Below are 17007 nucleotides of genomic sequence, written 5' to 3'. Positions count from 1 at the left end.
CCCATATTTCCTGCAGTTCCAGGAATTCTAGTTATGAAACTGAGATACCAACCATACCTGTTCATTCTCACAAAAATAGCCATCCTGCTTGTGTACATTAGGTGGACACTATGGAGAGAGAAAAAGAAAATTATATCAGAAAGGACAAAATATAGATAATACAACTCAGGAAAACTGGTAAAAGGCTCTTTTCCCCAACCTAGTACACTCCAAATGTACTAGCTAACATCCTATAATCCTCAGTCAACTTGGCACATATTTAAGATATCAGGTTAGGAAGGCTAGAAAAGGTAGGGACCCATTTTAAAGGAATATGCTTTCAAGCCAATTTTATTGACAACATCTCTTTTTTAGAAATTAAAATTCTGGATGAACTTTTCAATAATAAAGACAACCTGCATTGGCTGTTGTGTAGAGAAGCCACATGGATGTTTTGACTAGTAGGTTACAGTGCTATCCTCCACCCCACCCCCATCTACTCGTAAATCATATTCCTTATAATTCCCCCAACTCACCTGACTGGAGTCCCCAGTACAAGTTTCTGGGACATCACATTCATTCACAGCTTCTCGACAAGTTACACCCCGTGGCTCATACTTCATGGGAGAAAATGGGAGAAAAATAAAAGTGGACTTTAATATTAAGCTGGCAAGGGAAGAATAAAACAAAGAACGTGTCTGGTGAGGTCTTTCTCCTTTTTTTCCACTCTCAGGGCAGGAAAAGAGGAGAACGAAATTATCTCTAGCATCATACAAGGAGCAACAGTCCTTACTGCTCTATATAATCCTAGTTTCCTCATCTTCCTCCTTGCAACAAAAGAGAAAAGAAAGCATGTCTCAGCATTTTACCAAATCCACCCACAGATCTGTCCTGTAAATATTAAACGTTCACAGACATACATGCATCCATGAGTTGGGGATACCTGACACTGTGAAGCTGCAGGAATTAAGCAGGTGAAGATTTGCTCAAGGGGGAGACTACTGAACTCCATTCACCCCTTCACTTCCACGATTTATGCAAACTTTAATGCTCTGAGCTGTTCAGAAATATTTTGTAGAAAACCATGCATATCTGAGGCAGCTCAAAATATGTGAGCTGACACCTAGTATCCAATTGCGGCTTGGCCTGATTACAATTTGTTTTCTGTAGGCAGTATTGACATGCAAGCAGATGATGCCCTGCTGTGTAACTCCCAAGAAAGATAGCTTTGCTTAAAACCGGTGAGAGATGGTCACAGATTCGAATGACAGACGTCCCTTTCCAACTTGTTTACCTTGCACTCTCGACAACACAACCCATCACTGCACATGGCATCATGCGTAAGGGTACATTTCTTGCAGCAGTTTCCCCCACTTTTGGAACACTCCTTTGAGAAAAGAAAAACAATATATTTAATATTGCTTGGGATTTTAGGTCAAAGTTGGAACAAGAAAAGTACAGCTTCAGATTTTTTTAAGATCTTAATTAACATTGTTTTAGATATTTGGGTTTTATTTTTAAACTCACTTACCATTTGAATACAGTAGGAATATGAAAACTTGAATTTGCAAGTTTTCTTAACGTATGTTGCTTTATTTTACAAATTATGCAGATGTAATCAATTCTCAAAAAAGCTCTTTTTTCCTTCTACCAATTGAGATAACCATATTGTTTATAACATCAATTTCCATAATGTTTGTTGCTAATTTTTACTAACATTTTTTTGGGGGGATACATATCTCATGAACAGATGATATTTGTTTTTGTGGATTTTGAACAACACCAAAGCCGAACAAAAAGATGCTGGTTGATCTTATCGAGCATTAATGACAGGATTATCCCAATATTTATGGATCTGAAAAAACATTCTGAAGAAAAAGAAATTTGTCCTTTGATAAGAGCGCTGTTGGGGTTCTGATTCTGAACTACTCCAGTCTCTGATAAAATAACAGATATTCTTCAGCATGCATAAAACAGAATTCAGAAGTCAAAGACTGGCAATAGCATTCCGATCACATGCTATAATATTATTTTTAGTCAGATGGCACTTTTTTAGCTCCAGTTGTTGCTTACCGCAAAGGACCCACAGTCACATTCTTCTCCTGCTTCAACAAATCCATTACCACATTCAGGCGGGTCAAGGAGCTGTGTTAAGGTGATAGTGGTGAACGAAATGGAATCATTAGAAGATTTCATGACATCGTCTAATAACATTTTCATCTACATCACTCATTGGCGCTTGAAAGTAGAAATAATAATAATAATAATAATAATAATAATAATAATAATAATAATAATAATTCCCCTCCGAGGAGCTCTACCTTGTCGTGGTGGAGGGGCTTGCGTGCTCTAGTCATCCTAAGGGCTATGCTGAACAGGTGCAACCATATCAGACAGACCTTAGGTGAAGGGCCAGACAAAATCTGCTCCACAACCCATTCAAATATGGTGAATACAGAAAAAATGAAATTTATGCCGGCTGAACCGTCGCCCGGATTAACAAGGGTTCCGTTGGATGCTATGGCTCCTGGGCATTCTACGCAAAATGAGTTACAGGGCTCAACTCCCTCTGCTAGGCAACCAGGGCATGGAGCTGACAAGCTACTGGAAGAAAAACCCAAAAAGCGAAAAATCTGGACCAGGGAAGAAAACACCTCTATTATGAAAGCTTACCAGCAAAACATGGATTTCAAAAAAGAATGTATCAGATTTGGAAGATGAACCATACGGACTGTGACACCAGTGAACAAAGGTTAATGGACCAACCACGTGTAATCCTAAACCACAAATTTTTCACTACAGAAGAATTAATAGCAATAGAAGAGAAAGCAATTAATGGTCTGAGTACAACAACAAAGAGGAGTAACATCAAGAATGATTTCCAGACTCAAAAGCAAATTGAGGAAGAAAGGGAAGAAGAGGATACTGAAATGGATGAAGATAAAGAACAAGGAAGCACTAAAGAACAAACACCAACAGATAGTGCTCAATTAGCTGGAAAAATAAAGCACCAAATGGAAGATGATGAAAGAACACGTTTGCCAAAGCTGAACCAAGTGAACTGGAAAGAATTGAGAAATGTACTAAAAAAGGTCAATGAGGCTGTGCAAACTATTCGAACCACTACATTAGCCAAAACAAACCAACTGATGTATGCAGCAGCTGTCATAACCACCAAAGAACTGGGGTTGAAAATACAAAAGAACCAAAGAGGCAAGAAGGGGAAGCCTAAGTGGAAAATTCGGTTAGAATTGAAGATCAAAAAAGTACGTGGAGATTTGAGCAACTTGAAGAACCTAAGGCAAGGTCAGCTAAAGAACAAGCAGGTCAAAAGCAGCCTGGAAGCAAGATACGATCTAAGGAATAAGGAGACTGCAATAGTAATTGAAGAGCTGAAGCAGAGGGTTGTTGCCATTGCTGAAAAGATTAAAAGGTATGAAAACCGAGTAACTCAGTTCAAGGAAAACTCACAGTTCAGAGCAAATCAGCACCAGTTTTATAAGAATTTAGAAAATGGAAATGGAGTAACAACAAATGAAAAGCCTGATAAAGAGAAAGCTCTGAAATTCTGGAAGAATTTGTGGGAAAACAACAAGAAGCACAACAGAAATGCAAAATGGATCAAACAGGTTGAGGACTCTATTAAAATGCATAAAATGGAAGACGTGAAAATAACAAAAGCAATGGTGCAAAGACAGTCAAGAAAAGTGAAGAACTGGAGTGCACCTGGACCGGATGAGCTGCATGGCTTCTGGTTAAAGGCACTTACAAGTCTGCACAAAAGATTGGCAACCCAGATGAACCAGATCCTAAAAACACCTGAAAATGATGGATGGATGACAACTGGAAGGACATTTTTGATCCAAAAAGATAAAGAAAAAGGAAAGGACCCTGGAAACTATAAGCCAATCACCTGCTTGCCAACAACATACAAGCTTCTTACTGGTATCATTGCAAACCAAATCTATGGATACCTGGAAAGAAATAACTTGCTTCCTGTAGAACAGAAAGGATGCTGCAAAAACTCAAGAGGAACAAAAGATCAATTGCTGATCGACAAGCTAATCCTAAAGAACTCGAAGAAAAGACAAACCAACCTGTTCATGGCTTGGACAGACTATAAGAAAGCATTTGATTCAGTTCCCCATAGCTGGATCAAGAAATGCCTGGAAATATTAGGCATCAGCAGCAACATACAAAAATTCATGGAATCTTCAATGAACCTCTGGAAAACAAAACTTATGGCTAATGAAGAAGAATTGGGTGAAGTTGAAATTAAACGAGGCATTTTCCAGGGCGATTCCCTTTCACCCCTACTTTTTATACTCTCAATGCTACCACTGACAATCATTTTGAAGAAGATGAACTGTGGATACGAACTTGCAAAGAAAGGACTGAAAATCTCGCACTTGGTGTACATGGATGATTTGAAGCTGTTTGGTAAAACAAAAGCTGAACTGAATTTATTAATTGAAAACACAAAAGAATTCAGCCAAGACATTGGTATGCAGTTTGGAATTGACAAATGTGCAACAATAGCAACCAAAGCAGGCAAGATCATAGAAGAGGATGGAATAGAACTAGAGAATGAAGAAATGATAAAGGCAGTAAAATCAGAAGAAGGCTACAGGTACTTGGGAATTTTAGAAGCCTCTGACTTAATGCATAATAAAGTCAAGGAATTAACTTCAGCCAAGTACATTCGACGAATTCGTAAGATATTAATGTCCAAATTGAGTGGAGGAAACATCATAAAAGCCATAAATACCTGGGCTATACCTGTGATTAGATACTCTGCAGGAATAATTGACTGGACCCAGATGGAGTTAGACAATTTGGACAGAAAAACAAGGAAGCTTATGACAATGAATCATGCCTTGCACCCTAAAAGTGATGTTGACCGATTATATTTACCAAGAGCAGAGGGTGGTCGAGGACTCCTACAAGTAAAGCAGACTGTGGAAGAAGAAAAATGCAGCTTGAATGATTACATCCAGAAAAGTGAAGAACCAATGATTAAGGAAGTAAATAAAGGAGGCCTTTTAAAGACAACTAAAACAAAAGCAGAATATAAGAAAGAAGTAATTGAGCAGCAAGCTGAAAATTGGAAACACAAAGCTCTGCATGGCCAATACTTGAAAAGTATTGAAGGCAAAGCTGACCAGAAACTAACTTGGAACTGGTTAAGATCAGGAGTACTGAAAAAAGAAACAGAAAGCTTTATTTTGGCAGCTCAAGAACAAGCCCTAGCCGCAAACTGTATGAAGGCAAAAATTCAACATGTTACCACCAACAGCAAATGCCGCCTCTGCAATGAAAAAGAAGAGACAGTTGACCACCTGATCAGTGGGTGCAGCAAAATTTCACAAACTGACTACCTACAACGCCATGACCGTGTTGCTAAAATCATTCACTGGAAATTGTGCCAGAAGTTTGGATTTGAGTACAGCAAAAACCACTGGGAACATCAGGTTGAGAAAGTTTTAGAGAATGAGAAACTCAAGATCTTGTGGGACTTTAGGATTCAGACTGACAGGCACTTGATCCACAACACACCTGACATAACAATAGTTGAAAAGAAAAAAGTATGGTTCATTGACATTGCAATACCTGGTGATGCACGAATTGAAGATAAGCAGCAAGAAAAAATCACAAAGTACTGGGACTTACAAATTGAAGTTGAGCGACTGTGGAAAAAGAAATCGTGTGTTGTCCCGATTGTAATTGGAGCCCTCGGAGCAATACCCAAAGGGCTACCCCGCTATTTAGAAATTCTAAATTTGCCGGACTTGAACATTTTGACTCTACAATAAACCACCTTACTCGGAACAGCTTACATCCTCCGACGATACCTTAACAGTTCCTAGGTCCTTGGTTAGGACTCGAGCTGCTGAGCTATTAACCAGCCTCAAAGGCTGTGAATCTCACTAAAGATTAAATAATAATAATAATAATAATAATAATAATAATAATAATAATAATAGTAATAATAATTTTATTTCTATACCGCCCTTCTCCCGAAGGACTCAGGGTGGTATCCAGCCTATTAAAAGCACGAAGACAAACAACAATTAAAATTATTTAAAATTATTAAATAATTTCGGCTCAATATTAAAACCCCCCAAAATTTAAAACATCCAATTTAAAATCATTACATTGATAGCCTGGCCTGGTGGAACAGCAGGGTCTTAAGGGCACAGCGAAATACCCTGAGGTCAAAGATCTTACGCATTTCCGGGGGCAGTTCATTCCACAGGGCTGGGGCTCCCACAGAGAAGGCTCTCCCCCTGGGTGTCGCCAACCAACATAACTTGGCCAATGGCACCCTGAGGAGACCCTCTCTGCGGGAGCGAACTGACTGGTGGGAGGCTACTGATGGCAGAAGTCGGTCTCGAAGGTACCCAGGTCCTATGCCATGGAGCGCTTTAAAGGTGGTAACCAACACAAATGAAGAAACTCTCTTGAAATTTCTCCTTTTTATGTTCCATTTTGAGAGGGGATAGATTTGAGGAATCAACAATGAAAGTAAAAGCATTTTTTTTAAGGGAAACAATAATTTCAAAGTAAATTCCTCCATTGTTTTACCAATTGGCAGCTGATACAGGACTATAATTTAAGCAAACTGAACTCAGAATGACACTATGCTGTTTATGATAAAATGCTATTCAAACTTATGACATAATAGCAAGGCAAAGAGATTTTGGGAGTTAATATGCCATGTATCTATTGGGAAACCAATTTGTTATATAGTACTTCATAAATGCCTAAAATTATGATATATTTCCTAAAGTAGAGTAGCAGTTAAAAGAAACTGCTTCTTGTCCAATATCTATATATGCTGGATGGTTCCCTTCTCAGAGATGTATCAATTTATTGGCTTATTCAGGCTAAAGTAGGCACAATACCATTCAAGCAAAGCCATTACATCAATGAGGTTTTAAAAGTTGTGGATCTTGGTCTTTGGAATATAAAACCGTCAACATTTCATCTATTTAGTTATGCTACAACCTTGATCTTAATCTACAACCTTGATTATTCTATCCTGCCTGAAATAGTACAATCTATTTGCATCTAAGGAACAGCAAAAGGTACCAAAATAACTTGGAATTCTGGGGTCTTTGATCAGTCAATAAAAAGGTCATGCCTTCATTATGAATCTGATCTAGTATTTTGTAATATAGAAAAAAGATTGCCCTAATTTAAACATCTTTATGGAACAAAAAAAAAAAAAATACTGGAGTTACACTGATTATGTTTGGGAAGGAAGAAAAATCCTATGTCTCTCTGGGATGGAAAGGATTTCCTTATTTCTCAGGTTGGATTACCAAACAGTGAATGAGTCTGCTTTGAATGTCATTTTAAAATCCTGATGCTTCTGGGTGTGGCAGGAATCATTAAGATGTGTAGGAAATCCCTTTTTTTTTATTTGAAAAAGAGAGAGAGAGACAGAGAGCCTTGAATAAGGTTAACATTACTTGCTCGCTCCAGTTATTTATTCAGTTTACATCGCCCAACGTAAGACTAAAAAACTTAAAGTTTTTTAATTGCTTTCTTACTGATGAAAGAACCCCTAAAAGTATAAAATTGATAGGGAAAGACCTTTTTAAAAACTATACTGAAAACAATACAGTAAAAACAGAAGCAAATTTGGGAATATATATATATGTGTGTGTGTGTGTATATGTTCAGTATTTGTTTCTATATGCTAGAGAATGTAAAATTAATAGATTACTAACACTTATTTATTAATTTAATAAATTTATGAATACATAACTCTGGGACGCTAACAATCAAAACAAAGTAAAAATAGAATTAAAACAAAACAAATTAAATAATTAAAAACAACATAATGCATAAATGAAAGCTTCTTCTCTAACACTTGTTAGAAATTTTAATGACCAAGTCAATTTTTTTTTTCCATATTTGGTGGCATTGTTATAAAGCTCAGCAATTGGAAAATTATTTCAACTAGAATGAAACCAATGACTTTCCTATTTTCTTATTAAATATTGCTAAACTTATATTCCAACAAAATACATGAAGCTAATATTGATAAGTGTAGCAAAGATTCTTTATACTTCCTGCTGGAAAGAATGTACATAGCTAATTAAACCAAAGACTGTTTAATTAATTGAATAGAATAGAACAACAGTTGGAAAGGACCTTGGAGGTCTTCTAGTCCAACCCCCTGCCTAGGCAGGAAATCCTACACCACTTCAGACAAATGGTTATCCAACATCTTCTTAAAAACTTCCAGTGTTGGAGCATTCGCAACTTCTGGAGGCAAATTGTTCCATTGATTAATTGTTCTAACTGTCAAGAAATTTCTCCTTAGTTCTAAATTGCTTCTCTCGTTGATTAGTTTCCACCCATTGCTTCTTGTTCTACCCTCAGGTGCTTTGGAGAATAGTTTGACTCCCTCTTCTTTGTGGCAACCCCTTGAGATATTGGAACACGGCTATAATGTCTCCCCTAGTCCTTCTTTTCATTAAACTAGACCAGAGGTGGGTTTCAGCAGGTCCTGACCAGTTCTGGAGAACCAATAGCGGAAATTTTGAGTAGTTCAGAGAACTGGTAGTAAAAATTCTGACTGGACCCACCCACATCTATCGTCTGCCTCCCAAGTCCCAGCTGATCAGGAAGAAATGGGGATTTTGCAGTAACCTTCCCCTGGAATGGGGTGGGAATTAAGATTTTACAGTATCCTTCCCCTACCACATCCACCAAGGCACACCCACAGAACTGGTAGTAAAAAAAATTGAAACCCACCACTGAACTAGACATACCCAGTTCCTGCAACCATTCTTCATATGTTTTAGCCTCCAATCCCCTAATCATCTTTGTTACTCTTCTCTCACTCTTTCTAGAGTCTCAACATCTTTTTTACATCGTGGCAACCAAAACTGAATGCAATATTCCAAGTGTGGCCTTACCAAGGCATTATAAAGTGGTATTAACACTTCAAGTGATCTTGATTCTATCCCTCTGTTTATGCAGTCCAGAACTGTGCTGGCTTTTTTTGGCAGCGGCTGCACATTGCATTGGTGGGAGTATGCCTTGATGTTCCAAATAACTTTGCATCTCAATACTTGTATAAGTAAATCTTATACAAAACCTAATTCTACTTGGAAACATTTTTTAATTAGAGTTCTATATATACAGTAGGCCTCTAGAATATTCAAAATTTGGGTTTTCTTGTTAGCAAAGATTGTACAAGATGTATTAAATCAGAATAGATCTTCAATATAGAACAGATTATTGATATTGTCACATATATTGCTTGGATTTTAGCAATGACCTTTAGTATTATATATTCAGTTATTTAAAACCAATTGAAATACTGAAAATATTAACTTAATTCAAGTATGTTTAAGAGAACATTCTCTATAGGATGCCTTACAGTGCATCTACTTTACAGTAGTCAATCCTGCATTTTTATGCAAGTCACTCAAGCTTCCCTAAAGCAAACACATGTAAAATGCAATGACTGAAGTCTATGCAACACATGTTGATGACAAGTCTTAAAAAAAAAAAAAAAGAGGGGTCTTAGATTGCCCAAAAAAATCATAAAACTGCAGAGGAGATTAGGAAAGTGAAAAAAACTCCAAATTGCAAATTACTTTCGTATTGTTGATAAGAAAACAATTATGAAATGCAGCATGAGTTAATTGTATTTTTTCTAAAAATTGAAACTGATCTTTTCAACAATTTTGTGAGGTCAGCTGAGAGGTAAAAGTTAAAGGTTCCCCTCGCACATATGTGCCCGATTCTAGGAGGTGGTGCTCATCTCCGTTTCAAAGCCGAAGAGCCAGCGCTGTCCAAAGACATCTCTGTGGTCATGTGGCCGACATGACTAAATGCCAAAGGTGCAAGGAACGCTGTTAGCTTCCCACCAAAGGTGGTCCCTATTTTTCTACTTGCATTTTTTACGTGCTTTTGAACTGCTAAATTGGCGGAAGCTGGGACAAGTAATGGGAACTCATTCCATTATGTGGCACCAGGGATTCGAACCGCTGAATTGCCAAACTTTCGATTGAAAAGTTCAGCGTCTTAGCCACTGAGCCACCATGTCCCTATTCAGCTGAGAGGTAGTACCACCTCTTAAAGTTCCATAAGAAAGATATGGTCCTACCTTACCTAAATCTTTGGCTGATATTCTGATCACAAAATAAGAATTTGGTTTCACTATAGTCCTATGAATTGCCAAGATATAAGATAGATGGAAAATGTTGTCTGAAATAATTCTTATTTACAATTGTGATCAAATGGAAGTGTTTTAATGTTACCTTCAAAGGCTTATTAAAGAGACAGCTTCCTCCTCCTTCAGCCAGAAACTGATTGAATTCATCAACACTGCAGCGTGAAAATTTCCGTGGCAGGTAGTATCTGTGTATCAGGAAGAGAGCCAATAGAAGATTAAAAGGCAATGAAATGTCAAAGGAGGTAAAACGTTTTCCTTGGTCCAGAGACTTCCAGTGAGAAATTGATGTTCCTGAACATGGGAACAACATTACAGCTGAATTGGGAGCTTACTGCAGGATCTGAGCGACTGAAATCTCTCTGGAGAAAGAAGAGATTGTGAGATTGCCCATACATACTCCAGATAGCTGTTACTGGTGTATCAACAGCAGGAACCAATGTTTCTGTGGTCACTTGTGTATAATGCAACTGGCAGTCAAGGGAGTTCATCAAGCTCACAAATGTAATACTGTCTTTTAAGGACTTTTAAGTTTGACCAATTTTCATTTCTTAACCAGTTTTGGAATTTTTTTTTTACTGTTTTTTAAATATTTAGAACTCTTGGAACGGCACAGATGTTTCATAGAATTCACTGATTGAATTCACATTCAATCCAAAGAATTTTAAAATATAAATTTAAAGACTCAGAAAAAAATCAGTTTTGGAGTAAATAGGAAAAGGATGATTAGAGTGTTGATTTTGGAAAGTTATAAACAGATTGAAGGTCCAGATAGATGTGAAATAAGATTTCTAATTGTATATACTACTAAAGCACGTGTCTGTAACCTTTTATTGGACAAATCATAGGGCAAAACAGAAGGTACTAAAGATTACATGTAAAGGAGAAATATCTAAATTACTTGCCAAGAATAGAACAAGTATTTTAACATAGATTAAGATATTTGGGAATAATGGACTCAAATTAATTTAAAAATATTGACTATTATAAACAGACTAGCTGAATACCTGTGCTCTGCTACAAAACTATGTGATCGGGCTTGATAATTGACACTTACAGCTTGAAAATTAATGAATACCGTATTTTTCGGAGTATAAGACACAACTTTTTTCCCCCTAAAAGGGGGTGAAAATTTAGGTGCGTCTTATACACCGAATGTAGCCCCACCCACTCACTGGTCCCCACCCTTTAGCCCCTGCCTCACAGCAGTTACTTCCTTGCAAGCAAACAGCAAGAAAAAAACAGGTCCTTTCAGCTTCAGCACAGCCGAATTAGCACAAGTTGATTGGATCAGCCTCCCAACTCTCAGCTGATTTGCTTTCAGCTGTTTTGCGCAGGGCTCTGCTGCTAGCTGCAAAAAGGTAAATTGCTGGAACAGATTTTTTTTTTCCTTTGTGCTAAACAAGCTATGCTGAAAACGAAGATGAAAGTAAAGAAGGCTGTTTGCTGTTTGCTGCAACGAGGCAAAATTGCTCAGAGGCAGAGGGAGATTTCTTTTTCTTCTTTTCCTCACCAAAAAAGGTAGGTGCGTCTTATACTCCAGTGCTTCTTATACTCCGAAAAATATGGTAGTTAGGATCAACCTCTCCTCTCCCCTTCTCTCCCTCAGCTTTGCCCCACAGAAATGTCTCCTATCCTATCCCCTTCTCTCCCTTAGGCCAGCCCCAAAGAAGCCTCCCCTATCCTATCTCCTTCCCTCCCTCAGGCTTGCCCCACAGAAGCTTCACCTATCCTACCCCCTTCTGTCCCTTAGGCCAGCCCCACAGAAGCCCCCCTATCCTATCCCCTTCTCTCCCTCAGGCCAGCCCCACAGAAGCCTCCCCTATCCTATCCCCTTCTCTCCCTTAGGCTTGCCCCACAGAAACCTCCCCTATCCTATCCCCTTCTCTCCAGAGTTATTTTCAGGTTGGGAGGAGGAGTAGAACATCTAACTAATTAGCATCAGAGCATGTTAATAATAATATAAGAAATACTAATGATCTGATGGTCACTTTGAAAAATCCTTTCTTAGCAACCACCTAGAAGCCAAGAGGAACATACGTGCCAAATTTCAAGTTTGTAGGCTTTACAGTTCTGGAGATTTCGTGATCGTGGCGTGAGTGGTTTTCGTTTTTATATATGTAGATTGTAAATGATATTGTGGAAGAGGAATGGGTTTTGCTAGATAAAACTGAAACTGATTTAAATGTGGATCTGGAAATGACACATTACAAGAATGATAGGGAAGGAGATGACATACTGAATTTAGAAATTCTGTGATAAAGGACAAAGCAAAAATGAAAAAAAAAATCAAACTTAAGAAAGAAAGCTATTAAAGTTTCAAGATTTTCTGAGAAGGAGAGGGAAAAAAACTTCTAGCACATTATTTGAGGGGACTAAAAACTAAAATTGTACAGAATAAGGGGAAGGAACATTGTCACGGGCCAGGATTCAGATTCAAACTCTGACAACATTGGTCCAGCTAAGTCTTATGGGTTGTTAGCAGCAGTGAAATGCTCCCGGTTCGGACGGGATCACCCGATCCGGTAGCGATGGAGGCGTGTGGTTCTGAGAACCGGTAGCAAAAATCCCTGCCCCACCCATGCCCAGCTGAGCCACGCAATCATCAGAGGCTTTTTTTTTATTTTTAAAAGCATTTTTTCTACAACCTCTTTGGCCGAAAAAAATGTTTTTAAAAGTAAAAAAAAGAAGCCTCTGATGATCGGGTGGCTCAGCTGGGATCATCAGAGGCTTTTAAAAGCATTTTTTCTATAACCTCTTTGGCTGAAGTGGTTATAGAAAAAATGTTTTTAAAAGGAAAAAAAGCCTCTGCCGATCAGGCAACTCAGCTGGGATCGTCAGAGGCTTTTAAAAGCATTTTTTACAACCTTTTCAGCAAAGAGGTTGTAGAAAAAATGGTTTTAAAAGTTAAAAAAAAAGTTGGCCACACCCACTCAGTCATATTACCCCACCCACCTACCAAGCCACGCCCACAGAACTGGTAGTAACAAATTTTACATTTCACCACTGGTTGTTAGCCTCAAGATTCTTCAAGCCAGGATTCATCTGAAGAGGCTAAGCAATCATAGGAATCTCCTGATTAGATGGAGCAGTCAGATGATGAGGCATGATCTTCAAGGCCCATTAGATCAAAGCCACTCGATTAGGCTTTTCACTAAGTAAAGGACAAAGCCTGAGTAATTGCAGCCAACTGCATATAGATTTATTAGCTGCTTTCCCTTTAGTCTTTATTGGAAACAACAATGTGACTTTTTAGTTTGTGATAATAATTCCCGTGTAACTTATTCTTGAACTTTTGACTTTGGACTGGCTGTCTACCTGACTGGAATGAATTTGGATCACTCTATTGCTTCTTAAACTTCAAAGCAATTTATTCAGGCAAGGTCTCTTTGCAGAGGCCCTGATTTACAATCTGGTCTACTATTAACTGCTTATCTCCATAGCAACTGCCTGCAAGTGTTTGTATGCTAAACTGAAACAGAACAAATATAAAGTAGGTTTATTGATCAAGGTTAAAACAAATGCATTGTCAGAAAGTCATTAATTGACTGTTGCTAATTAGGACTGCATAAGGTTTTAAGGTTCTATTCTCAGATGAGAGATATGGGAAAATAATTTATTTTGTATTTTATGTATTTTAAGTAATGTTAATATAAGTAAGTAGTCTTTTCCTTCACCCAGTCTTAAGCATGCGAGCTGGCTAGGTATCTTTGGGTCAGTTATTCTCTCTCAATTCAACTCGCCTCACAGGTGAGTTGTGGGAAAAATATGAGAAAGGAATATTTGTCACCTTGAGTTATTTATAAAAATAATAAGAGCAGGATAAAATAAAACTAATGGGTTTTCATTTATTGTGATTGGATAATAAACTTTCGGGGGATTTCTTGATAGATAAAACATGAGATACAGAAGGAAAAGAGGTGTTTTGGATGTAAATTCTCTTTTTGAAGAGATTTTGAGGAGATGAAGTGATACCATTCTAGATAAAAGACTGTCCAATCTCTTCTTAAAAAGCGATGGAGCACCCACAACTTCTGGAGGCAAGCCATTCCACTGATGAATTGCTCTCACTGATAGGAAATTTCCCCTTAGTTCTAGGTTTGATCTCTTCTTGATTAGTTTTCATCCACTGCTTCTTGTCCTGCTTTCAGGTGCTTAGGAAAATAAGTTGACCTCCTATTCTGTGACAAACCCTCAAATATTGGAAGACTGCTAGCATGTCATTCTCTTCATTAGATTAGACAAACCTAGATCTTGCAACCATTCACCATACATTTAGCCTCCAGCCCCTTAATCATCTTTGTTGCTCTTCTCACCATTTTTTCTAGAGTCTCAACCTATATACAAAAAGCATCTTTTTTGCATTGTGGTGACTAAAACAGGATACATTATTCCAAGTGTGGTCTTACCAAGGCATTGTAAAACAGTACTAACACTTCTGTGATTTTGATCTGTTGATGCAGTCTAGGACTGCATTGGGGTTTTTTGGCAGCTGCAGCAAATAGTTGGTTATTATTAAGAGAAAATGATGATTTGTTGGAAATATTTTTTATACTTGTGACAAGGGACGGAGCTATTTCTTCATAATTTTTTTTCCTGCTATAATTACATTTTTTTCTTTTCTCTTGCACTTTATTTTTTTTTTATTTTTGATCTTAATTTTTATAGTTTCTATTAGTTTTTATTTGGATGGTTGTAATCACTAATAAAGATTATTTTAAAAGTTTTGTAAGCTCAATATGGCTAGATGTAAAATCATTAAATATAACCACACATCTGCATCTTGAATTTGTTTTCAGTTGATGCCAGAGGCTTAAATTGGGGTGTTCTCTGGCCCATGAGAGGGTCTATTAGTGACATATTAAATTCCCTTTCCTTTCTTTTGAAAAAGACAGCAGGGGCGGAGGGTGGGGGGAAGGTTGATAGAAAACTGAATTTAAAAACTGGCAAGATAACCAGATGTAGCAGATGTCAGATTACTAAAAAAGGAAAATTGAATAGATGTATCTCTCTTTTTCCTATGCATAAATCACTACCTGCTTTCTTCTGAGGCCAGCTAGAGAGGGAAATAGATGAATTTAACAATAATTAATCAAAGAGAGTTTTCTGTTGCCAGCAAGATGTAAAGTTAAGATCTAAACACTTTGGGGGGTACTTTAATAAATCCTTGGTTCCTGATCTCAAATATTAACCCAACACCTTGGCCTTATATGATCCTCACTTCTTCTACAACTTACCCAGTATCTTCCATAATACAACCCAGCCATAAGTCAGGACAGCGACAATCTCCTATAGAGAAAAGGAGCAATAAAAAAAAATAGAAATATCTTCTCAAAGAATTATGGGAAATGTACATTCTCTATTCCTAGTTCACATTTATTGTGTCCAAATCCCCTATTTCAAATTATAACCCAGAACTGTATATTCCTAAAGCTGAAATAATCAAGTACTATTTATTTTCTCACTGTCCTTGATAAAACATCCCATTCTAAGATTAAGCCTTAAACCATTTTTTTCTATAAAATCTGAACTACCGTGTTTCCCTGAAAATAAAACCCTGTCTTATATTTTTCTGAACCCTGAAATAAGCGCTTGGCTTTGTTGCCATGCACTCAAAAGCCTGATTGGGCTTATTATCAGGGGATGTCTTATTTTGGGGAAAACAGGGTAGATGTTGTTGGAAGATGGCCATGTTAATCTTTGTTGGCAAAAATATCAAGAAGAATCAGATAGCAATCTTTCCTAACAAATGTTGACAGTTCTCTTCTGATGGTTGCATAATGATTGATATTACAGCACCTACATAGCATTTCAACTTGTATTCCTCTCCCTGAATTTTAATTTCAAGTGCTTGTTTGTCTTGCCAACTTTTGTCTCCCAAAACTTCTGAACCAATTACAAATGGAGAAAGTAAACACCCTAACCCAGTGGGTTCCCTTACTAGAAAACTTGTGGAAAATGTTCCATTTGCAATAATTCTTGCTGCTTGTTGTTGGTTTGTTATCCGTCCAACTTTTAAATTCTTGTCTTGGATTCATTTTGTTTTAAAAAGGCTAATAAAAAGCCCACTTCAATTTATCAGAGACTTTTTCTGCATGTACAAATATTAGTGCTCTCCTTTTTTAAGTAATGATGTATTCTAGTGCATTTATTTTTAATAATTGTTCTTCATTTTCCTCCTGAGAATGTAACCTGTTGGTCTCTATGCATTATTTCACAAATACACTTTCTCCAATATCCAGCTAATATTATTAATAGCTGATAATGTTGAGTAAAGAAAATGCTGCAGGTGACTTAATAGTATTTATTAATAGGTAGCCCAATGTAGTTTTAAACTGGAATGAAGAGAAGGGGGGGAAGGCAGGTTCAATATGCTGATGAAGGTTACATACCAGACAGATTAGAGAATGTTTCAGGCAATCTCAGGAGATCCCAAAAATATAAATTGATAATTGATAAGGTACTTTAATCTATCACATATCACGTGCATATGCAAAACCTGTTAATTAGTTGAAAATTTTTAACTATGAAACTCCAGGAAGATCATCTGCAATTTTTTGCAGTAACATTTTATTCTTTAGCCAGGTTCATATTAATAACTTCAAAAGAACTGCCCTTGCTCACCCATTCTACTATCATGATCATGACCTTAAGAAGCAGCCAAAACCATGACAAAGAGGATGTGGAAGAAAACCAAATTAGATCTGGAGGACTGACAACATAAACCACAACCATAGTGAACCCAGATTTAGGCTCCAACATCAGTTTTGGCTTATCCACTCAGAATCTTTTAAAGTACAGATTTCCAAATTGGAAACCAAAATAAAGTA

General features: G+C 37.3%; 1 protein-coding gene across 10 annotated transcripts in view; it reads right to left on the bottom strand.

Annotated features, from left to right (window-relative positions):
* Positions 1-17007, bottom strand: part of ADAM11 (ADAM metallopeptidase domain 11) — a 103050-nt gene that overhangs the window by 30404 nt on the left and 55639 nt on the right. For all 10 annotated transcript variants that reach the window (XM_034416069.3, XM_060691718.2, XM_034416070.3 and 7 more), the window contains exons 14-19: positions 15415-15466; positions 10266-10365; positions 2053-2124; positions 1274-1366; positions 516-596; positions 58-108 (exon numbers count right to left, since the gene is read on the bottom strand). In XM_034416069.3, coding sequence (XP_034271960.1) covers positions 58-108; positions 516-596; positions 1274-1366; positions 2053-2124; positions 10266-10365; positions 15415-15466 — 449 coding nt within the window. The remainder of the gene's footprint in view (positions 1-57; positions 109-515; positions 597-1273; positions 1367-2052; positions 2125-10265; positions 10366-15414; positions 15467-17007) is intronic.

The sequence above is a fragment of the Pantherophis guttatus genome, chromosome 4, assembly GCF_059756535.1.
Source record: "Pantherophis guttatus breed Tessera chromosome 4, ASM5975653v1, whole genome shotgun sequence".
Taxonomy (NCBI): domain Eukaryota; kingdom Metazoa; phylum Chordata; class Lepidosauria; order Squamata; family Colubridae; genus Pantherophis; species Pantherophis guttatus.
The sequence above is the reverse complement of the archived record's forward strand: the minus strand, read 5'-3'. Positions and strand labels throughout refer to the sequence as shown.